Below are 25,249 nucleotides of genomic sequence, written 5' to 3' on the forward strand. Positions count from 1 at the left end.
CCTCCTGGGTTCACGCCATTCTCCTGCCTCAGCCTCCTGAGTAGCTGGGACTACAGGCGCCCGCCACCTTGCCCGGCTAGTTTTTTTGTATTTTTAAGTAGAGATGGGTTTCACCGTGTTAGCCAGGATGGTGTCGATCTCCTGACCTCATGATCCCCCTGTCTCAGCCTCCCAAAGTGCTGGGATTACAGACTTGAGCCACCGCGCCCGGCCGCTTGACTTTTTTTTCTACTTAGATCTTTAAAGTAAAACTCTTATGGGCATATAATTGGATCTTGTGTTTTTTTAATCCATTCTGATAATTTATTGTAATTGGAATATTTCATCTATTAACTTCAGGTAATTACTTAACGTGGTTTTATTCACATCTGTCATTTTATCATATGTTTTCTATTCCTAATTATTGCTCTGTAATCTTTCATAGTCTGTTTAATTGATATTATACAGTATCACATAAAATACAGAAACTACAAACTCTGCAGATCAATTTCCTCTCCTTTCCAGCCATGGCTTTTATGATCCTTTACAGATATACATTTATTTCATTATAAGCCCCACAAGATGTTGTTTTTGGATTAAACAGTTATATGTGCTTTTTTTTTTCTTTTTTTTTAAGGCAGTTTCTTACTCTCTTGCCCAGGCTGGAGGGCAATGGTGCAATCGCGGCTCATTGCAACCTCCCCCTCCCAGGTTCAAGCCATTCTTATGTTTTAGCCTCCTGAGTAGCTGGGATTACAGGTGTACACCACCACGCCCAGCTAATTTTTATGTTTTTAGTAGAGATGGGGTTTTGCCATATTGGCCAGGCTGGGCTTCAACTCCTTGCCTTCAGCAATCCACCTGTCTAGGCCTCCTAAAGTCCTGGGATTACAGGCGTGAGCCACTGTGCCCAGCCAAAACAGTTATATGTGCTTTAAATAGGTTAAGAGGGGAAAAATAGTCTCTTATATTTACCCAGATACACATTTCTTATGTTCTTCATTTTTTCCTAAAGATCTGAGTTTCTCTGTCTTATTTTCCTTCAACCTGAAAAAGAACTTCTTTAGCAATTTTGCAGTGAGCATCTACTCTGACTTTGAATTTTAATCATAAGATAAATGGGTGGATATGCGCCTGCATGGTCCCCCTGCACAGGGCAAGGTTGTGAGTTTGTTACCACGATAGAATAAAGTGTTCTTGCCTTCAATAGTTTCTTTTTTTCTTCTTCTTCTTATTTTTGAGACGGAGTCTCGCTCTGTTGCCCAGGCTGGAGTGCAATGGCGCAATCTCGTCTCACTGCAACCTCTGCCTCCTGGGTTCAAGCAATTCTCTGCTTCAGCCTCCTGAGTAGCTAGAATTACAGGCACCTGCCACCATGCCCTGCTAATTTTTTTTGTGTTTTCAGTTGAAATGGGGTTTCACCATCTTGGCCAGGCTGGTCTTGAACTGCTGACCTCATGATCCACGTCTTGGCCTCCCAAAGTGCTGGGATTACAGGCATGAGCCACTGTGCCCGGCCCAATGGTTTCTTAACAATTCTTTTTGCTTTGCTCTTATGGGACTTTGCGTAGGAGTGACAGATTCTCTGTGACAGTGATTATAGATTGTATGAAGTGTGGTGATTAACAGTTGTCGTCGTACTAAACACCTCACTCTACAATGTGAAATGTTGAAATCACACAGGCCAAAATTTTATTTAGGCATGCCATGAAGCCGTGCTCGGAAATACTGTAATTAGACAGGGAAGAATAGATCTACCATAGTAGATGGGGCCTTGATGAAAGGAGTCTGGTGTTGATTTCTGTATTTTAAACTCTGTTGTTTTTTGGTGGCACCCCAGACAGTGCACCTTCAGGAAGAATAAAAAGATGTTCTAAGATGGAATCAAATGTCCCTTGTTAAGGGGGAGCTTAGGGAGACCTGCATGGCACCTCCGATCTCCTTTACCCCATCTGCTTCCTCTGTTTTACCTATGTAGCCAGAAATCCAACTCAGTGACTTTGCCTGCCTTCTCTGCACCTGCCCCAGAGCTGCTAATATTTGGTATGCTGATAGCCTCAATTTTTTTTTTTTTTTTTTTTAACCTCAAATGGCTCTGTGCTGTTTTTTTTTTTTTTTTTTTTTTCTTTTTTTTTTTTTTTTTTGAGACGGAGTCTTGCTGTGTCACCCAGGCTGGAGTGCAGTGGCGCAGTCTCAACTCACTGTAACCTCCGCTTCCTGGGTTCAAGCCATTCTCCTACCTCAGCCTCCCGAGTAGCTGGGATTACAGGCACTCGCCACCATGCCCGTCTAATTTTTGTATTATTGTAGAAATGGGATTTCACCATGTTGGCCAGGCTGATCTTGAACTCCTGATCACAGGTGATCTGCCCACCTTGGCCTCCCAAAGGGGTGGGATTACAGGCGTGAGCCACTGCTCCCAGCCCATCTGTGCTGTTTCTTAATCAATCCACACACTTTCACACCTTATTTTTCTCTTAAAATATCCAACACTCCTTCCTTTCTTTTTAAAATTTAGATACATATAATTTATGTTTTCAACAGATAATTTTATAGTGTATGTGTCATGTAATTGTTTTGTTTTTCTTAAATGTATTACTATTATTTTTGAATGACAAGCCATAACTGTACATATTTATGGGGAACAATATGGTATTTTGATATATTTATACAATGTGGCATGATTAAATCAGGCTAATTAACATGTCCCTCACTTCACTTACCTGTCTTTTTTTTTTTTTTATGGTGAGACATTTAAAAATTATTCTCTTAGTTATTTGGAAATATATAATACACTAATATTGACTATAGACATTGTTGTGTAATAGATCTCAAAACTGATTCCACTTGTCTATCTGAGACCTTGTATTCTTTGATCAACAACTCCCCATTTCCTTCCTCACCACTTCTACAGCCTCTGGTAACCACTATTCAACTCTTTACTTCTATAAATTCAACTTCGTTAGATTCCTCATATACATGAAATCATGTGGTTTTTGTCTTTTGTGCCTGGCTTGTTTCACTTAGCAAAATCTCTTCCAGATTCATCCATGTTGTTGCAAATGAGAGTCTCCTCTCTTTTAGGGTTAAATAGTATTCTGCTGTGTGTATATACCATGTTTTCTTTATCCATTCACCCATTAATGGACGCTTTTCATTGACGAGAATGATGTTAGCGACAGGTTTGTCATGTATGACCTTTACTGTATTGAAGAACATTCTGTTCCTAATCTGAGAATTTTTATTGTGATATTGTGTTCAATTTTGTCAAATGCTTTTTCTCTGTCTATTGAGGTGATCATATGGTTTTTAATCTTTGTTTTCATTTTCCAAGAGTGTTTATTAAAATAGGCAGTAATCAGTACATTTACATCATATGAGCAGTTATTCAAAATCAGCCCTTCCAGGAGAGGGGCTACATCTCAGTTTTCCTGTATATATAATAAAATGCCAAAAGTACTTCCCTAAAGTACAAAGGCATTTCCTTAGTAGTCTTGGTACCAGTAACAGAATATGATTACTAAACATCTCTAGCGTGGTTTTCATTACAAAGAAACATGTTTCACATAAGAGCTTCATAATACCCAGAGACAGAATTTGTGCATGCTTAAAATTTGAAGCCAGGCTATTTCTGATATATATTTTTTCATTTCATTCCAGTTTTTTATTTTTATAAATATGCATGCAGTTTCCTACCAGTTTAAAACACACACACAAAACACTGCTCAGAGCACCATGAATGCCTTACAGTAGCTTATTTGAGACTATAATCGTAATTCATGGAGGGGAGTACTAATTTCTATTATGATTTGCTCCTTTCCCCAAATCTCAGCAATTGTCAGATACAAAAAAGGTTTCTGGGCAGAGGGCCAAAGAATAGTTATGAATAATTTCACAATGATCTGCGTAAGGAAACATAAATCGTTTCTTAATGGTGATCATATGACTTTTATTTTTCATCAATTTTATGTCATGTATCACATAGATTTGGATATGTTGAACCATCCTTGCATCCCAGGGATAAATCTAATTTGATCATGGTGAATGATTCTTTTAATGTGTTCCTGAATTAGGTTTGCTAATATTTTGTGGAGGATTTTTGCATCTTTGTTCACCAAGGATATTGGTGTATAATTTTCTTATATGTAGCAGGGTAGTGCTAACCTTGTAAAATGACAAGGAAGTATTTGCAAGTATTTTCTCTACTTTTTTTTTTTTTTAAGTGTTTGGGAAAACTTGTCAGTTCTTTAAATGTTTGATGGAAGTCAGCAATAAAGCCATCTGGTCCTGGGCTTTTCTTTTGGTGGGAGATTTTTATTACTAATTCAGTCGTCATCTTACTCATTATTGGTCTTTTGAGATTTTCTATTTGTTCATGATCCATTTCTTTTACCCAATTTGTTGGCATTTAATTATTCATAGTAGTTTCTTGTGATCGTTTGTATTTTGGAGTCAGGTTCTCTGGTTGCTTCCTGTGCTCTGAAGTCAAATGATATTGCTAGCTGTCCTCCACGGTCTAGTAAGATCACTAGCTGGACTCTGCCTCAGTCAGGTAGAGCTGCTCTCTGGGCTCTGTGATTGTCTCTGATTTGGCAGAGTTGCAGGTTGTCTTCCTTGGCTGGTCAGTACTATTGTTTAGAATCTGTATTTGGGCAGAACCAGGTGATGGGCTCTGAGGCTGCTTGAGGTTGTTTCTTGGCCCCATAGGGTGGGCAGGGCCTGAGGCTGTACTCCACAGATGTGTGTGGATTTCGGCTTGCCTCCCAGCCCAGGGTAGGGTTAAGCAGAGCACTGAGGTTTGGTAGAGTCACTTCTCTGCAGCTGGGGTCGATCAGGGACAGATGCTCCTTCCACAGGTAATCACTGACACCACCTGGCTTGGGGAACACTTAGTGACGGCAGAAGGGCTTAGTTTGATCACCTTTCCACTGCTAGGATTGGGTAGGCTCAGATGTACCTTTCATGGGTAATTGCTGACCTACAGTTGCTCCCCCTAAGCTAAAGTCCAAACTCTGAAACTTTTTGAGTGCCAGCATGACACTCAAAGGAGATGGTTATTGGAGCATCTCTGGATTTTCAGGTTAGAGATGCTTGACTGGTAAGCAGAATGCAAATATTTAGGCCGGGTGTAGTAGCTCACACCTGTAATCCCAGCACTTTGGGAGGCTGAGGCAGGCAGATCACAAGGTCAGGAGTTCGAGACCAGCCTGACCAATATAGTGAAATCCTGTCTCTACTAAAAATACAAAAATTAGCCAGGCATGGTGGCGCCTGCCTGTAATACCAGCTACTCAGGAGGCTGAGGCAGGAGAATTGCTTGAATCTGGGAGGCGGAGGTTGCCGTGAGCCAAGATTGCGCCGCTGCACTGGAGCCTGTGTGACAGAGCGAGACTTCATCTCAAAAAAAAAAAAAAAAAAAAAAAAATTAAAATGCAAATATTTAATTGCAAGCACCAGAACTTAGTTGGCTCACATCTTTACAGCTAGGGGCCAGATATTTCCTCTGTGGGCAATCGCTGACCTACAGTTGCCTCTGGACCTGGGGAAGACCTGATGGGAGCACCCAGGCTGTGTGGGGAAGCTGGACAGGGATTTGAACCACTAACCATGTTTCCTGCAGCTTAATACCGCTGGCTGGTTTCTCTGGTGTGGCATCTCTGTTAGCTGGAATGCAGGAAACCACCAAAATTTGCTCTCTGGTGGCTGTGATCCCCATCCCTCATTCTTTGTTTTTATCTGACCCCCAGTGGTCCAGCCTTGCCAGTACTCCCAGTGTTTCCTGGGGGGCGAGACAAGAATGCAGCGCCTGTGAAGGATCCCAGAACGGTGGGGAAGCCAAATGTCTGCCTCTCACTTACTCTTCCCACTGTAGAAACTGTGGGTCCAGGGGAATTCTCTGTGTGTGGCACTGTGCCAGTTGAGAGAAGGGCAGCACAGTCAAACAGAACAGTTTCTTACCACTTGTTTGTGGCTTTTCTCCATTCTGGGGTCCAAGGGGGTGTCTCAACCTCACTCCCAAATTCTGGTATATTCAGGATGTTATTTTTGCCTGCAGACAGTTGCTCATTAGATTTCTCTGGGAACAGGGAATGAAGCCACAGAACTCTTACTCCACTATCTCTCCCATGTCACTCCAGTATTTTTGTTTTATATCAAAGTACATATATGTAAGGAATTAGATATAATTCAGATTTAACTGGGCCCCTGCATCTTTATTTGCCAAATCTGGCAGCTCTACTCATGAGTGATCTGAGAGAAAGTTCCCTGGTAGCCTTTTGCAGTTCCTTGCTTCCTGTACCATTGAGAAAATAAGAGATGTTGGGAGCAAGGTCTTGGACCTCTCACCCCTAAGCCCTCCTGCATCTCTGTATGTGTGTATCTACCTTTGCTCCTCTTTCAAAAGGGTCTCGATGTTCTTACCTAGGGCCAGCCTCTTTTTTTATTTTTTTTTAGATGGAGTCTCACTCTGTCGCTCAGGCTGGAGTGCAGTGGTGCGGCCTCAGCTCACTACAACCTCTGCCTCCTGGGTTCAAGTGATTCTCTTGCCTCAGCCCTCCTGAGTAGCTGGGACTACAGGCACAAGCCACCACGCCTGGCTAATTTTTGTATTTTTAGTAGAGACGCTGTCTCACCATGTTGGCCAGTCCGGTCTCAAACTCCTAATCTCTGGTAATCTGCCCACCTTGGCCTCCCAAAGTGCTGGAATTACAGACATGAGCCACCACGCCCGGCCTCCACCCTCTTTTTTATGGACTAATTCCCATTGCTCCTTCTCTTTCCAAGGACTTTGTGTCTGAGTTGTCCCCTCTCTTTTCTGAATTGTTAACTTTTCTTATTCAGCTACAAGATGCTGTAAAATATCCCATCTTAAACTTCCCTTTGCCCCAGGATTCCCTTCTAGCCAGAACACCATTTCTTTACTCTCCTTTAGGCAAAACTTTTAAGAGAAGGCCGCACTCTGTCTCCTTGCCTCCCATTCTCTCTTGATCCAGCTCCAAATAGGCCTTGTTGACCAACCATCTCCTGGCTGCCATCCCAGTGGTAGTCAGTCTCAACACATTGGTCTCCTTGATGTCTTAGCAGCCCTATGGACAGATATAGACATCTATAACCAGGCCCTCCTGTGAGAAGCGTTTTCCTCACTGGGTTTCAGGGTGTCATTCTCATTTTCCCGTGTATCACTGACCATTTCCTCTTTGTGTATTTTCTTTGCTCCTCTTCTTCCGTCCTGACCTTCAAATATTTGAATGCCCCCCAACCTTTGCGTTCAGTGCTTGGACCTTTTTTCTCTATATACAGGTTGAGCATCCCTAAGCCAAAAATCCAAACTATAAAACCTTTTTTTTTTTTTTTGAGACAGAGTCTCGCTCTGTCGCCCAGGCTGGAGTACAGTGGTGCAATCTCCGCTCACTGCAAGCTGCGCCGCCTCCCGGGTTCACGCCATTCTCCTGCCTCAGCCTCCCGAGAAGCTGGGACTACAGGCGCCCGCCACCATGCCCAGCTAATTTTTTTTTTGTATTTTTAGTAGAGACGGGGTTTCACTGTGTTTGCCAGGATGATCTCGATCTCCTGACCTCGTGATCCACCCGCCTTGGCCTCCCAAAGTGCTGGGATTACAGGCGTGAGCCACCGTGCCCGGCCAACTATGAAACTTTTTGAGTGCAGACATGACACGCAAAGGAGATGGTTAGTGGAGCATTTCTGGATTTTCAGGTTAGAGATGCTTGACCGGTAAGTAGAATGCAAATATTTCAAAATCTGAAAAAAAAATTGTAATCTGAAACACTTCTGATTCTAAGCATTTGGATAAAAGATACCCAATGTGTACTCTTTCTAGGTGACTTCAGACATTATCACATGCTGTTGACTTCAAATTAAAATAGCTGCCCGTGGTCTTTTCCCGGAACTCTTGAATTAAGTCCCCAGCTCCCTTTCATGACCTTCACTTGAATGCCTAATAAACATCTCAAACTGAACATAGTCCAATAGGTCTTGATTATTTTTTCCTTCATGAACCCGCTCATCTCTGTTTTCTTCATCTTAGTAAATGACACTCTCATTCACCTCATTGCTGTATCTCAAATATTGGACTTAACTTGATACCTCTCTTTTTCTTTTCCCTTTTTTTTTTTCTCTTAAGTCAGAGTCTTTGCTGTGTCACCCAGGCTGGAGTGCAGTGTGGTGTGATCTTGGCTCACTGCAGCCTCAACCTTCTGGGCTCAAGGAGTCCTCCCACCTCAGCCTTCCTAGTAGCTGGGACCACAGGTGCGCACCACCATGCCCAGCTAATTTTTTTTTTTTTTTGGTAGATACAGGATCCTACTATGTTGCCCAGGCTGGTCGCCAACTCCTGGGCTCAAGCAATCCTTCCATTCCACCTCAGTCTCCCAAAGTGCTGGGATTACAAGTGTGAGCCACTGCACCCAACTGATACCTCTCTTTTTCAAATGAAACTTGTTATCACATTGACAAATGCTGTTGGATCTTCAAAATATGTCAAATGTCCACCCCCTTCTCACCTTTTGCATTCCTATCAGTGTGGTCCAGGCCATCACCATCTCCTGCCTGGACTGTTTTGTATTGAAGTTGTCCTGCTTCCTCTCTTTCCCCAGTCCCCTGTTACAGTTTTTCACACAGTAGCCAGAACACTGGTTTTAAAATGTAAGTCACAGTATCTCACTGCCCTCCTCAAAATCTTTTATCAACTTCCTGTTATACTTAGAGAAGTAGCCAAACAACATATTTCTACTAGGCCTTCCCTGGCCTGGTTCTGAACCATTGCTTTGAGCTTATTTCTCAGCTCTCTTGTCCATGCCCCCTGTTGCAGCCACAGCAGCCTTGCTGGGCCTCTGCTATGCCAGGTACATCTTTACCTCAGGTCTTTGCACTTGGCTTTGTGTGCATAGTGTCCATTCCTAAATCTGTGTGTGGTTCACCTCGTTCTATTCAGGTGTCTGCTCAGGAGCTCTCTGTTTACCCAAAGCAGCAGCACTTCCTTCCAGCTTATCATACTGTATTCCTCTCTTGCTACATTATTTTCTTTAATAGCATATATTAACTACTTGTTGTGTGTGTGTATATATATATATATATTTAGCTTTTTATTTGAAATAACTAAATTTGTTATCTATTTGTAAGAAATAATATAAAGAAATCCAGTATTCCCTTCACCTAGTTTCCCCCAGTAGTGACATGTTGGATAGCTACAATATATTAATATCACAACCAGGAAATGGACATTGCTACAATCCACCAGCTTGTTTTCGGATTTCACCAGTTTTACATGCACACACTTTTGTGTATGTTTAGTCCATGTGGTTTTATCACGTGTGGATTCACGTGAGCACAGTGCAGCCAAGCCACAGCGCGCGGTTCTGTCCTGAGGATCCTCATGTTACTCTTCATAGCCACCACTCCTTCCCTCTCCCTCCTTCCTGCTGTGAGATATTATAATCCCTGCTTATTCCGTGCTGGTTGCTGGGGTGTGCTCGTCTTTACTTCTTCAACTCCCAGAGGAGTGCCTGCCACATCGTGTATTTGTTAAATGGATCACTTAATCATAAGGCAGCGTTCTCCTGTGGGAAGAATTTGGGAAGAAAAGCCATGCCTGTTTGGGGCACATACAGTGTATTTGTAGTTTGGTGTGATGATCTTTCTCTTCTCGTTCCTGCCACCCTCGAATGTTGACATGCCTGTGACTCTAGCAATAAAATTGCTTATTAGTCAGTGCTTGGCTCAGATTAGTTTTTATGGTCCAAGTAGTAGGTGTTATGAGTAGAGGCACACTAATAGCTTATAGCTGATTCATGATACCTTCTTTCAAACTCTGACTCAGAGATTTCCTGGGGAGCCAAATCCCCACACCCACTTTACCCTTCATAGTCATATTTGAGGTAAAAACTGACCAATGCTGCTTCTTTACCTCCTTTTTTCTTTCCAAATGAAATCCCAGACGTTACTGCCTAATCAGGTTATATTAGGTTTGAATTTCTTCATAGCACGTTATTATCTTTGCAAATACACAATATATTTTTGGTCTAGAACAAACAGATTTAAGAGATCTTCCACCTCTCAAGTTTACATGTTTATCTTGAAGCACTGAAGGTTGCTGACTGTGTAGTGGGCAAAGGATCAAGCGATGCCGTTTCGCCTGACATGTTCACAGCAGAAGTGAGCTCAGACGCAGTCCCTGATGTCAGGTCACCAGCTACTCCAGTGGGCAGGAGGGACCTTTCCACCCCTAAGACCTTTGTACTTCGTTCTGTACTGAAGAAACCCTCTGTTAAGATGTGTCTAGAGAGCTTACAGGTAAGAAGAGAGTTAAATTTCCTAAAGCAAATGAATAAAAATGCATTTTCGTTCAAAGTAATACCCTTGAAATGTCATATTTCATACTAGTTTAAAAGAAAATGTCTTACCTGTCTTATTGTGAATTTTTTTCCTTATTGACAACACTGTGTAGTTTCTTTTTGTTCTTATTTTTTAAAAATTAAATATAGCGTATAGTATGCAGAATTTAATATAAGTAGACTGTAGTTTATAAAGGGTCATAATCTTACATAATCTTACTGCACTAACATTATTGATTTATATAATTATATAAGTGATATTGATTACTTAATCATAATTAATGTGTCAGTCTGTTAAACTGATTATTCCTCCCAAAATATTTGGTCTTAAAAGTACCTCTTATAGCCATCCTTTTTTCTCTAAGCCCACTCAATGTGAGGAAAGAAGAAGTTGATAGGAACTAGCTAGCATTTATTGAGTAGTTTCTATTGATAGTTCTGGCATATATATACAGCAGTAGTGCTCCCAGAAAGGTATAGGACCTGTTTGACATACACTTAGGCTTGTAGGTTGTTAAGTGAACCCAGATAAGTCTGCTGTTAAAATCTGTGACAGACTATCAGTCCATGAGAGGTTGAGAGCATAGCCTCAGGAGTCAAAATGCCAAGTTTCAGATCTTGACTTGGAAACGTAGTCACTGAGCAAATTATTTGACCTTTCTGTGCCTGGTTTCCTTATCTATAAAAATGTAAAGTTAGTAACTACTTTTTGAGTAATTTGAGCATTAAATGGGATACTATAAAATCACCACGAGTGTCTGGCACCTCAGAAATACAAATCTTTTTTTCAAACCATAAACCATATACAAGTATGCCTACAAGCCTATTCTGATCTGTTCTGAAGCCAAAAGGAACTAAATTACCTTCTATTTACATGGATCATTGATGGTCAGTTGCTATTTTTAAAGCTTTAATAATTTTGGTTAAAGAGCTGATTTGTGGCCAGGTACAATAGCTCACACCTGTAATCCCCTGACTTTGGAAGGCCAAGACTGAAGGATCGCTTGAGCCCAGGAGTTTGAGACCAGTCTGGGTCAAAAAAAGAAGCTGGTTTGGATCTGTAATACACACAGTGCTGTTTGTTCGTATCTTCTCCTCAAAAAGACTTAACATCTGAATGATCCGTGGAACTCTTATTTTGTAACAATATGACACAGCAAGTATTAAGTCTTGTCATTAGAATCATATGAAAACACAACTGGCCGGACGTAGTGTCTCACGCCTGTAATCCCAGCACTTTGGGAGGCCTAGGCAGGTGGATCACGAGGTCAAGAGATAGAGACCATCCTGGCTGACACGGTGAAACCCCGTCTCTACTAAAAATACAAAAAATTAGCCAGGCATGGTGGCGGGCGCCTGTAGTCCCAGCTACTCAAGAGACTGGGGCAGGAGAATGGCTTGAACCTGGGAGGCAGAGCTTGCAGTGAGCCAAGATTGGGCCACTGCACTCCAGCCTGGGCAACAGAGTGAGACTCCGTCTCAAAAAAAAAGGAAAATAAAACATTTACCACTAATGATCTTTATACTAAGATGGCAAAAATTGGGAGGCATATAAATTGTGAGTTGTTTGCTGACTTTTCTGATTGTTTTAGTTAAAAATAAATCTAAAAGTAAACATGAGCTTTGTTGTATAAGTTAACTTGTTTTGCAATATTGGTATGTGCATTTTCCTGGTCAGAAAAATGAACTGACTTGAGAGACAGATGAAGGAGGTTTATTTGGGGCAGGACTATTTCTTAGAGCAGGTACTGTTCTTAGAATTGGATGTACAGGAGAAAATGAGGAATTCTTGATAACAAGGACTGGTCAGAGATTTAGGTTGAGGCTAGACGAGTAGGTGGTGATTAAGAGGGAACTTTGATCCAGTCTGTAGGCCTGGCTGTCTCCTGCTGAGCTCCAGGGGCCCTGTGTTTAGGCTTGTTCTGTCTTTTTCTACGGGGCTTACAATATCCCTTCCTTCCTAACTTGCCTACACTGTAATCTTCATTTGGAGAAACACACAGGGACAACTGCTACCTTCTTTCGTTGTTTCTTCCTCAAGAATATAGTAACGTAAAAAGATTTAAATGCCAGGAATAGGTGTGGTTCGCATGTTTAAAAGATAGAACACGATGTTATACCATTTAACTGTTGGCTTTTTTCTTATTTTAGTGCAATTCTTCTATCTCAGATCATTTATCTAGTTTTCCTCCTCTGATACCATATATGGTACATGTAGCCTTCAAATTCATTGGTTCTGCATCCATGGATTAAACCAACCACAGATCAAAAATTATCAGGAAAAAAAAGTCACAAAACACATAAAAACAATAACATATAACAGCATCATACCATACATATTAACAACACCATATAACAATGCTATTTAAAAGTATTCTTTTAGGTTGGGCACAGTGGCTCATAGCTGTAATCCCAGCACTTTGGGAGGCCGAGGCACACGGATTGCTTGAGCTCATGGGTTCGAGACCAGCCTGGGCAACATGGCGAAACCTCATCTCTGCAGAAAAATACAGAAATTAGCTGGGTGTGGTAGTGCGCACCTGTAGTCCCAGCTACTCGGGAGACTGAGATGGGAGAATGGCTTGAGCCTGGGAGACAGGTTGCAGTGACCTGAGATTGCACCATTGCACTCCAGCCTGGGTGATAGAGCCAGACCTTGTCTCAAAAATAAATAAATAAATAAAAAGTATTCTTTTATATGACATTTACATTGTATTAGATATTATAAGTAGTATTTAAAGTATACAGGAGGATGTGTTCAAGTTGTATGTAAATGTAGTGCCATTTTGTAAAAGGGACTTGAGCATCCGTGGATTTTGGTATCTTAGGGGGCCCTAAAACGAATCTCCCATAGATACCAAGTGATAACCATATGCTGTTATTCTAGCTACTCATGTTTTCCTTAACTTTATTTGCTAGATCAAACATTGAATGAATTTGATCCCCGTTTATTGATTCCTGTGCTTCAATTTTGCCCTGAAATGCTGTGTTCTAAAGTGGTATGTAGGGGACATAGTTATGATTTGTGCCTGATATCATGGTTTTGAGCCAGGACAGTTATTGAAAATAAAGGTAATCTTTCATACAAGAGTATCTATCTGCAGCTGACAGAGAATTTCAAAACTGCCGTTTTTAATGACGACATCTGTGTATTTCTATATGTAAAATGATTCATTGATGTTTATTCTGTTTAGGAACACTGTAACAACCTCTGTGATGATGATGGGACTCATCCCAGCTTAATCTCAAATCTCCCAAACTGTTGCAAAGATAAAGAAGCAGGTAAGAAATTCATACTTGTTTTTAAGCTTGTGGATATCATTTTCTTGTTAATAAACCTGGTATAATATATGAAATTTTCAATGCCTTAATGTTTCTGAAATAACACGTGAATGAAGAACAGTTGAGAGGGATAGAATCTCCTTGGAGAGCCTCAGAATTGGTCTGTCCATTTCATGGATCCATTTTTACTTAGTGGTGGGATTTGTAAGAAAATTTATATTTCAATTTTATAAATGTTTAAGATATGCACATTTTTACTTGGAAATCTGTTACCATATTTTAATTGGAAATGTGCTTATCTTCTCCATTTTGAATTTGCTCTACCAACAATTATTTTGTAGCTTTACTAGCTATTATACAAATAATAGCTGAATATAATCACATTAAAAGATTCTAGTATATGCCTTTTAGATAAGAAATATAGCTTAATTTTTAAGTTACTGTCATTTATTATCTAATTATAGAAGATGAAGAAAATTTTGAAGCACTGGCCTTTCTAAATATGAGGAAGAGGAAGAGAGTTACTTTTGGAGAGGACTTAAGCCCAGAAGTGTTTGATGAATCTTTGCCAGCAAATACTCCATTGCGTAAAGGAGGAACACCTGTTTGTAAAAAGGACTTCGATGGTCCCAGTTCCCTGCTGCTTGAGCAGTCACCTGTTCCTGAACCATTACCTCAACCAGATTTTGATGACAAGGGGGAGAATCTTGTAAGTGTGAAAAGCATGGAACAAACTTGCCTGTATTTTCATCGGGCTTCACCTGCTTTGCATGAGCAATAACTATGCTTTGAAATAATGAGATACACTAAATGATATGCCATGGTTTAAATTAATCTATTTTGTATGTAGGTTTTTATGAATTTTTCCCCATTACAAATAATACTTCCCTGACTCCTTGTACATATTGAACAGATTTATACCAATGAATTTAACAACTTAGGTAAACTGGATACATTCCTTGGAAGACAAACTATCAAAACTCACTAAAGGTGAAATAAATAACCTCAGTAGCCCTATATCAACTTAAGACATTTAAATTTTAGTTAAACCTTCCCACAAATAAAACTCTAGGTACAGATGATTTTTTTTTTTTTTTGAGATAGGGTCTTACTCTGTCACCCAAGCTGGAGTGCAGTGGTGTGATCACGGCTCACTGCAGCCTCAACCTCCCAGGCTCAAGCTATCCTCCCGTATCCTTCCATCTTAGCCTCCCAAGTAGCTGGGACTATGGGCACACATCACCATGCCTGGCTAGTTTTTGATGATTTTACTGATGAATACTACCAAATATTTGAGCAAGTTAAAATACTAATTCTACACAAGTTTTTCCACAAATTGAAGGAGTAGGTTAATTGATGTCAGCATTGTGATTTCAGCATTAATCTGGTGCTAAAATCAGACAGGCATTGCAAGAGAAGAAAGCTACAGTTCAGTATCCTTGTAAACACAGCAACATATAAAAAGATAAAATACATCATAACCATGTGAGATTTAGCCTTGGGCTGCAAAGTTGTGTTATGTTTGAAAAACAATCAGTGTAATTCGCCTTGTTAAGAGACTAAGACAGAAATATGGTCATCTGAGTAGATGCAGAAAAAGCATTTAACAAAATCCAGTATCCATTTCTCATTTAAAAAACAAAACCTCTGAGCAAAATGGTAATAAAAGAGAATTTCTTCAAAGTGACAAATGTTGTCTATGCAAAACCAACAGTTAATGTCTTACCAGCAATTATGTGGAAAAGATTTGCTATCTGTATTTATATTGCCATCTGACCCTGGAATTTCCTGAGTAATGTTATAGCATTAGATTGTGTTTATGAATGAATTTTTAAATTTTCTTTATAGGAGTTAGAAATTTAGCAGCAGATCATTATGTGTACTTTTGCTTATAAATTTTCTTAATAGTTTGATGGATTGCAGTTAGTAAACCTTCAATTGCAAACATGATTGGTAAGTGATATACATATATTTTTCTATTCAATATATTTGTTTTGCTTTGACTTTTAGAATCTTTTATTGATTACCCATCTTTATGTTTATTATAGTTTCTCCTACCAAAATAAATTCTTACTTTTCTTTTGGGCACATTATATATTCACTGCTTTTAAAGATATCTAACTTCTACTCTTTTTTCCTTTGTTTAGGAAAACATAGAACCACTTCAAGTGTCATTTGCCATTCTGAGTTCTCCTAATAAGTCCTCAATCTCTGAGACCCTTTCAGGTAGTAACTTTTGTTTACCTTAAAATCATAAGTGTCATTTTTTATGTGTGTATATGTTGACTATTTTTATTTTCTTTTAAAAATTTTGTATTTGTTACCACAACATATACTTGGTTTAAAAAAACCTAATAGTATTGGAAAGCTGACATGAAGCTATTCATCCATCCCTTTTCCATTCCAAGCCTCATACTTCATAATCACCCACAATTCACTTCCTCAGATGGAATCCCCATTTTGTTAGTTGCTAGAAGCAGTGGAGTTAGCCTCTCAACTCTTAAGTATCAATGACAAACTGCTATTCACAGTTTACAGAACTGATATCTGGATTATAAGGATCATTCTTGAATATCCAGACTTTTTCCTCAACATTAATGAGGCATTTTTAGCACATGTGCTTTCCAAGGTCTCTGGATATTTTATGATTATGACAAAGCAACAGAGATTGCTCCCATCTTTTCTGACAAACCAGGACTTAGCTGGCAGATGTCATGGGATGGGCACCTTTATTCAGGTGTCCTCCCTGGCGGAAACCCTTTAGTGGCTTCTTGTTGACACAAACCAAACATAGTAAACTCCAAGCCATGCGTTACTAAGTTAGAGCTAAAATTTGAACTACAGTCTATCACGTTCCAAAACCCATACCCTTAAACACATTATATGCCTTTCATTTATATCATTAAAAGTCACATGCCGGGCTCGTTGGCTCATGCCTGTAATCCCAGCACTTTGGGAGGCTGAGACAGGCGGATCACTTGAGGTCAGGAGTTTGAGACCAGCCTGGCCAACATGGTGAAACCTGGTCTCTACTGAAAATACAAAAAAAAAAAATTAGCCAGGCATGGTAGTGGGTGCCTATAATCTCAGCTACTCAGGAGGCTGAGGCAGGAGCATCACTTGAACCCAGGAGATGGAGGTTGCAGTGAGCTGAGGTTGCACCACTGTACTCCAACCTGGGTGACAGAGTGAGACTCCATCTCAAAAAAGTAAAGTGGTCAAAATAAAATTTTCCTATCCTACACTTTAAATAAAATTTAAAACAAGTAAAGTATTTTCATGGTTATCTTAATGTCCTTTATTGTGATTTCATTATACAAAATGTATCGTGGAATAAATGGACGTTCATGAAAATACATGCATTTATTATAATGTGATTTATTCTGCCGTCTTAGCTTGGTAATATGTTAAGCAGTCACCATGGAAAGTGGTGAAAGTTTCTGAGTATCCAGTAAACTTAAAATTTTTTAAAACGAAAAAAAAATTGGATTTCAAAATTTCTGCTGCTTGACTCCTCTTTTTTTTGTTTAGATATGATATTAAATGTGGATATCCTAAACACAGTGTTTCCAAAGGAAGATGCATGTTATAATTTTTGGTTTCCTACCCTGATTCTGTCTTTGTCTTATCAGGCACAGATACCTTTAGTTCTTCAAATAACCATGAGAAAATAGCCTCTCATAAAGTTGGTAGAATAACAAGGACTTCTAACAGAAGAAATGTAAGTGTTTGTGTTTGGCACAACATACTTGTTTTTAAATCGTGCAATATACTTTTTCTGTTTTCGTTGTCAAATGATAATGGGTGAAATCTTGGTTTAGTCAGTGTCATTAAGAACTAATACTTTGGCCGGGTGCCGTGGCTCACGCCTGTAATCCCAATACTTTGGGAGGCCGAGGTGGGCGAATCATGAGGTCAGGAGATCAAGACCATTCTGGCTAACACGGTAAAACCGCGTCTCTACTAAAAATACAAAAAAAAATTAGCTGTACGTGGTGGCGGGTGCCTGTAGTTCCAGCTACTAGGGAGGCTGAGACAGGAGGAGAAAGGCGTGAACCCGGGAGGCGGAGCTTGCAGTGAACCGAGATCGTGCCACTGCTCTCCAGCCTGGGTGACAGAGCAAGACTCCGTCTCAAAAAAAACAAAAACAAAAACGAATACTTTATCCTACCTAGCATGTAACCTATAAGGTGATAATGTGTTTCTGATTTGATTTTAATTCTATTAGAAGAAAAATCTAAAAAGCTGCTTTGGGCCGGGCACGGTGGCTCAAGCCTGTAATCCCAGCACTTTGGGAGGCCAAGACGGGCGGATCACGAGGTCAGATCGAGACCATCGTAGCTAACACAGTGAAACCTCGTCTCTATTAAAAAGTACAAAAAACTAGCCGGGCGAGGTGGCGGGCGCCTGTAGTCCCAGCTACTGGGGAGGCTGAGGCAGGAGAATAGCGGGAACCCGGGAGGTGGAGCTTGCAGTGAGCTGTGATCTCGCCACTGCACTCCAGCCTGGGCGACAGAGCGAGACTCCGTCTCAAAAAAAAGCTGCTTTCAGAACTGTGTTAACATGGAAGTTAACAAAATTTGTTTGGGATCTGTATGATTTTATGAATTTCATTGAGGTGAAAGTGAAGAGGATCAGCGTGTAATTAACAGAACCAGAAAATGATATAAGTATAACCTTTTTAAAATTGTGTTTCATTCTGTTTGATTTTTAACACTTGGTTTCACCTGCGACTTATATATAAGCATAACTCCCATTGAATGCATGTTTTTTGCTATTTTGTTAAATTAGATAAAATTTGGATTTTTGTTTATAACATCATAAAGTATAAACATATACTCTCATGGGCTATTTAGCTTATATGGTTGGATATTAAACCCAGGATTCAAACCTAGATAATCTAAAAATTCATGATTTTGTCCCCATAACCCAGCAGTTAGGTGCTAAATTGTAGGTTCTTAATGAGTAGTTGATGAATGAATAAATTAACGAATTCTTAAGCTGTTTTTTCTTTCTTCCCCAATATAATTGGGTGATGTATATATGCTTCTGGGTCTGCATTTAATGATTCAGAAATTGGTAATTACCATTTCCACCAATTTTCATCGAAGTGCTTTTAATAGGATTTGTGAATTAAGAAGTGGGATCTAAAGTGGTAGAAGCATCCTGGGAAGCACAACAAGATTGAGAGCTGCACATTAACATGTAATTGCTTGTGCTTTATAGTATCCTTACTTTACACTTTCTTTATAGCAATTGGTCAGTTTTGTAGAAGAAAATATTTGCAACTTATTGAATACAGAAGTTCAGCCTTGTAAAGAAAAGAAAAGTAATAGGAGGAAGTCTCAAGAAACGAAGTGTACAAAGAGAGCACTTCCTAAGAAGAATCAGGTAAGCATGTGTTTAAAGATATAATAAAGAGTAGAAGTGGTGTGTTTCCTTATTGTATGATTAGGAAAATACAGAAACAAATTTTTTTCCAGTCGACATTGGACAAAGATTATTAATGCAATCTTATCGTGGAGTAGAATGGGGTTGGGGGGTTATATACTTAACTTTGAATTACCTAAGGAACACTTTTGCATCTTCTTCATCTTCTTGTGTTGCGTACGTCCTGCACAGTAAATTAATAGGCTCTCAAACCTGAAATTGATTCTCATCTTTGAATCTACCCCAACATATCACCCTTTTGGGAATCCTGATTTTTTTAGACAAGGATGAGTGTGCCACTTGCTACTTGTTAGATTCTCTTCTTCCAGTTGCTGAATCAAAATTTTCCCTAAATTTAAGGAAAAATTTAGAAACTAGCTCTCATTCTTTCCTAACACTTCTCGTCATCTCAGATACACTTACAGTCCATGTGATTAGCCAATTTAACACCTTAATCCAGTTCCTTTTCCTTCTCCAGCCCAGTGATCTGGACTCCACACTCTGAAGCCACCTACTCACTCTTGCTGCCACCCTTACAACTTGTTACTGCCTAACACCTTCGCATGTGTAGCAATGCTCGTTCTCTGACCCCCAACTTCCTGTCCATCCAGCCTACTCACTCCCTTACTCTGAAATTCTTTCTGCACTATTAAGCTTTTAGACACACCTTAAGTTCACGTTTCCCTCTTCATCCTGAACTGAGTGAAGTGTTTCCAACTCTTGTCAGGAATCTCAATTCCAGATCCTTTTCCTTCCACCTCATCCGTCCAGCAAAATTTCCAGTCTAACTGAGTTATCCTTTTTCTCATCTGACATAGCCTCTAGAGACACTCACACAGGAGTTGAGGGTAGTGCTACTACACATTCACTGACATCTGGCCTTCTTCACCACTTTGCTGCTTCACCTTATTTTTAATACTAAAGCTAGTGCATACTTTTCAGTCCTGTTCCTATTGGACATCTTAGCATTTGACATGATGGAACACTCCTGTACAGTCTCTGTCTAAGGTTTGTTTTCTGTCCCCCATTGTTAAATGTTTGTATTTTCCAGAATTCTCTTCTTTGCCCTTGTAAATTGTTTGTTTTCTGGGTAATTTCATAAACATAGTTAATGACCATATATGAAGACTAGAACTTCCTGATCTATAAATCTGTGTTCAACTACATACTAGACATCTGTCTTTAACCATGCTGTGTCAAAATCAACATTTCTAAAACTAAACTTATCAATCTACACACCCACCCAAAACATTCCATAAACTTCCTTCCCCCTCCCTGAAATAAAAATGACTGCTTTTCTTGGTTGAATGGCACAGATATCCTTAAGTCATTAAATCCGGAAGGAACTGAGTGTTTTCCTGCTTTAGTTCACTTTTTTAGGTCACATATTCTTGATAAAATGATGAAAGATTATCTTACTGAAAAAATACCATTAATTCAAAAATACACATACAACATATATTAGAAATTGATTTTCTTCGTGTGTGTGTGTGTATATATAAATACATTTTAAAGCACTCTTACAAAGAATATGCACCTATTCATATAAAATTACAGCCAGAAAGTACAAAAAGGATTGAGCATTAAGTCACTGCAATCCCTCCCCGGACTTTGCTGAACTAATACCATTTATGTAATAAAAGGAATACACTTAGAATAGCAATGAGAGGAGGAAAGGGATGAGGAGGGGTATTGAGAAACCAACAACAGCTTTCAATGAATTTCTAGAAGACCAAGCAGATGGGAGCATGTTGACAGATAAAAAAAGGTGGAAAGATTGACAGCTCAGAATGTTCTAGGAGGGAACTAGAGAGGAGCCGGGAGCAGGCCTGTTCATGGGAATCCCAAGAGACCCTGGCCCAGAATTGGCAGGTACGATGGATGGTGAGTGTGAGAGGTGGTACTGAAAAACAGAGAGATGAATTGAAGTCCTATATTTGGGACAGTTTGCACCAGTTGGCATGCCAGCCCCCTCCTACCCTGATGCTCAGAACAGATGTTGTCATCTAGATTAAAGCCCTCATTCTGGCATTTGGAAAGTCCCACAGTCTTGACAGCCAGCTCCTGCCCTGATGCAAATCCTGACAGTTGACACTCCAGCATTCTGCCCCACCCTGCCCCACACAGAGTTCCTAGGTAGGATTTTCATGCAGGAAATAGACTGAGCTGGAAAGCAAGTAAACCTATACCAACTTACCCAATCTTAAATAAGAAACAGACAATTGAACAAATAGCATGAAAGAGAAAAGACCAATGTTAATAAGGTTAAAAACTGACCTCAGAGAAATAGGTTATTCAAGGAATAGAAGGAAATTTTATATACATAAATATGTACTCCAATTTAAGAAAATATCATCTGCATGAAAGTAAGGAGATGCTATGAAAAAGGAATTGCAAAAACATGAAATTTAGTAGTTGGACAAAAGAATTAAAGTTAAGGAAAGTCGCCCAGAAGGTAGAGCAAAAGAAAGACTGGAAACAAGAGAATCTAGGAGACACCTATAGGACTATTAGGAAGAAGAAGGATAAAAGAGAACGGGAGAAGTTATCCAAATAAAAGAAGAGGATTTCCCAAAAATAGAATGGAAGAAATTATCCAATTAAAAGAAGACGATTTCCTAGAACTGAAGAAAGGAGTCTTCAAGTTAAAAGCTCCCACTGAATGCCTGGTACAATGAAGAACGACCAGGGGGTAGGCCTGTAACTGTGAAACTGAACAATAAGGATAAGGAGGAAAGTGGACTTTTCCTACAGAGACATAAGAACCAGAGTGGCATCAAGTCTAACAATAGCCTGAAAGCCGCAAAATCATACAAGAGTTCATTTAAAACTTAGAAGAAAACTTAATTTTAACTGAGTATTCTACACCAAGCCAAAGTCTCAACTAAGTGTGAAGGAAAAAATAAAAGACATTTGAGTGTTTCTTTTTTTCTTTTCTTTTTATTTTGAGAGAAAGTCTGACTCTCACCCAGGCTGGAGTGCAATGCTGCAGTCACTGCTGACTGCATGCTTGACCTCCCAGGCTCAAGTGATCCTCCCACCTCAGCCTCATGAGTAGCTCGGACTACAGGTGCACACCACCACGCTTGGCTAGTTTTGTTTTGTTTTATTTTGTTTTTGAGATGAAGTCTCACTCTGTTGCCCCAGGCTGGAGTGCGGTGGCATGATCTTGGCTCACCACAACCTCTACCTCCTGGGTTCAAGCGATTCTTCTACCTCAGCCTCCCAATTAGCTGGGACTACAGGTGCGCGCCGCCATGCCTGGCTAATTTTTGTATTTTTAGTAGAGACGAGGTTTCACTATGTTGGCCAGGCTGGTCTCGAGCTCCTGACCTCGTGATCTGCCCTCCTCAGCCTCCCAGAGTGCTGGGATTACAGGCTTGAGCCACCACGCCTGGCTGGCTAATTTTGTTTTACTTTCTTGTAGCAGGGTGGGGGTGTGGGGGTTGGCCTCACCTTGTTGCCCAGGCTGGTCTCAAACTCTTCCTGGGCTCAATCACTTCTCTCACCCCAGCTTTCCAAAGTGCTGGGATTACAGGCTTGAGCCAGCATGCCCAGCCATGAAGTTATTTTTCTTTGGATGCTACTGGAGGAGAAACTCTAGCAAAATGAGGAACTAAGCTTAAGAATTCAGGACACAATGGGTCTAACAATACAAGAGCGTGATCAAAGGGAAATCGCTGGTTATAGCTATTCAACCAGCCCAGAAGAGCAACCAGTCCAAATTTGAGCAGGGAGAAGGTGCTGGAGGAAAAAAACAGAAAAGACCTGTGATTGAAAGAATGAAAGGTATGTCACATACAAAAAAAAAAAAAAAAAATGGTAATTATATACCATTTCAAATAGAAGTCTGTGTAAAAGTTTTAGAGTAAATATGAAGCAAACGTTACTATGATTTCAAGCAATAATGCAGAATAAGGAAAAGTAGATTTTATGGTGCTAGGAATCATCTCCCTCAAGGGGCCCAGAGGAGATGAAAGGAATATGAAAGCTGTGCTTGGCAGAGCCATGAAAAATGTTTGCACAGTCATCATAATATAGATGCATTTGTTTTCAACTAAAGAAGCTTTTTGTTGTGTAGGACAATGTAAGTGTTAACAATCCAATAATAACAGGAAAATGTAATTAATAGCAGAAGGTGAAAAGTGAGTTAAAAAGGTAGAAACAAGGGGGCTAATGGTGTTGCTGGCAAGAGTGCAGACTCTGGACCAGACCCCTGGGTTTAAATCCTGCATTCATTCCTCCCTCCAGTGCAATGCTGGGTAAAAGTCTGGACTCCTGTTTTGTTTGTTTGTAGAACAGTGGTGGAAATGGATGTTAGAAGTTTGTGAATCTTAATGAATTCATGCATGCTCAACTCTTAGAAAAAAGTGCCTGGCCATAGTAAGCTTTGTGGCCATTATCATCATTATCATGAGACATTCAAGATATATATTTTAAATTTTAATGAAAAGAAATAGAAATGTAAAAGTTCAATGTTTACCAACAGAAGAACCAAAATTAACATAGAAAAGAGGCAGGTTTGGTTTTAAGTGAGCAGTTTTTTTTCATCTTTCATAGCAAGGCATTGACAGATAACTAAAATTAGATTAAACGCCACTTCTCAACCAGAAGTAGCGTTAGAATCCTCAAGAGTAAATTCCTTTATAAACCAGAAATAGAGAAAGTTCCCAAAGTGTGACTCAAAAACCAGAAACAGTGAGGGCAAAGGATTGGTGAATTTGATATCTTTTGAACCATACATCATGGAGTATACATAAGGAAAAAAATCCCCATAAGAAAATTTAAAAGACAAAGGACAAAACTTGGGAAAAGTATTTGCAACTCATATCAGACACCAAGGATTAATGTCACTAATATTTAAAGAGCTTCTAAGTTACTTAGAAAGGAACAGTCTTCAAAAGATAACAAAACATTTACAAAACTGAAATGAAAATGACCTTCAACATAGGAAGGAAATGTTCAGGCTTCCTCATCGTAAGAGAACTGCATCTCTAACGTGCATTGAGATGCGTTTCTCACCATTTAGATTACCAAAAATCTGAGAGTTGACAGCACACTCACGTGGTGAGGCTATGGGGCAAAAACGCACACTCATAAATTTTCTGTTAAAGCAGACCTCTGTGGAGGAGTATTTGGCAGTATCTGGCCAAATTAAATATTCATTTATCCTTTGACCCACTAGGCCTATTTCTAGAAATCTATCTCAGAGATTCACTGATCAAAATACAAAAATATATGTTTATTTATTGCAGCATTCTTTGTAAAGCAAAAGACTAAAAGCAAACCATATGCTCATCGATATAAGACTTGTTGAAAAAAACTGTGGTGTTTCCATAAAGTGAGTATTAGGCAGCTGTAGAAAGCTGTGAAGAGAACTTCCATACACTTCTATGCAGTGATGCCAAGGGGACACAGATGGCCCTTTATATACTGTGGTCCAGCATCTGTGGTTGGTTGAATCAGAAACATTCAGGGCTGGGCGAGGTGACTCACACCTGTAGTCTCAGCACTTTGGGAGGCTGAGATTGGAGGACTGCTTGAGGCCAGGAGTGCGAGACCAGCCTGGTCAACATAGTACAACCCCATCTGTATTTTTTTAATATATTATTTTTTAAAAAAGAAAAGACTCAGAAAAATCCAATAACAATACAACAATTTAAAAAATACAAATTTTAAAATACAGCATATTAACTATGTAGTATTTATATTGTATTCAGTGTTAAGTCATCTAGAGCTGCTTTAAAGCATAGTTATGCTGTATTTTTACAGTATAATGCTGTGAAAGGAAGTTTGCATAGGCTGTATGCAAATACTGTGCCATTTTATGTCAGGGACTTGAGTATCTGCAGATTTTTGGTATCCACAGGAAGTCCTAGAACCAATTCCCGTACAGATACTGCAGGATGACTGTGCTTACTGTTAAAATGAAAAAAGCATGTTATAAAACAATATATGTGATCAACTACTGGTTATGGACTGAATTGTGACCCCTCCCACATTTATATATTGAAGTCCTGACTCCCAGGATCTCAGCATGTGACTGTAGTTGGAGATTTGGTCTTTAGAATAGTTATTAAGTTAAAATGAGATCCACAGAGTGGGTCCTAATCCACTCTGACTGGTGTTCTTGTAAGAAGAGGAAATTCGAACCCACAAAGGGACACCAGGGACGCATGTGCATAGAAAATGACCATGTGAGGACACAG

The 25,249-nt window shown here is 39.7% G+C and overlaps 1 protein-coding gene across 2 annotated transcripts in view; it reads left to right on the forward strand.

Annotated features, from left to right (window-relative positions):
• Window positions 1-25,249, forward strand: part of CDCA2 (cell division cycle associated 2) — a 50,055-nt gene that overhangs the window by 11,835 nt on the left and 12,971 nt on the right. For both annotated transcript variants that reach the window (XM_011968843.1, XM_011968844.1), the window contains exons 8-13: window positions 10,076-10,287; window positions 13,523-13,610; window positions 14,075-14,319; window positions 15,758-15,836; window positions 17,243-17,331; window positions 18,864-19,001. In XM_011968843.1, coding sequence (XP_011824233.1) covers window positions 10,076-10,287; window positions 13,523-13,610; window positions 14,075-14,319; window positions 15,758-15,836; window positions 17,243-17,331; window positions 18,864-19,001 — 851 coding nt within the window. The remainder of the gene's footprint in view (window positions 1-10,075; window positions 10,288-13,522; window positions 13,611-14,074; window positions 14,320-15,757; window positions 15,837-17,242; window positions 17,332-18,863; window positions 19,002-25,249) is intronic.

The sequence above is a fragment of the Mandrillus leucophaeus genome, unplaced genomic scaffold (assembly GCF_000951045.1).
Source record: "Mandrillus leucophaeus isolate KB7577 unplaced genomic scaffold, Mleu.le_1.0 Scaffold86, whole genome shotgun sequence".
Lineage (NCBI taxonomy): Eukaryota > Metazoa > Chordata > Mammalia > Primates > Cercopithecidae > Mandrillus > Mandrillus leucophaeus.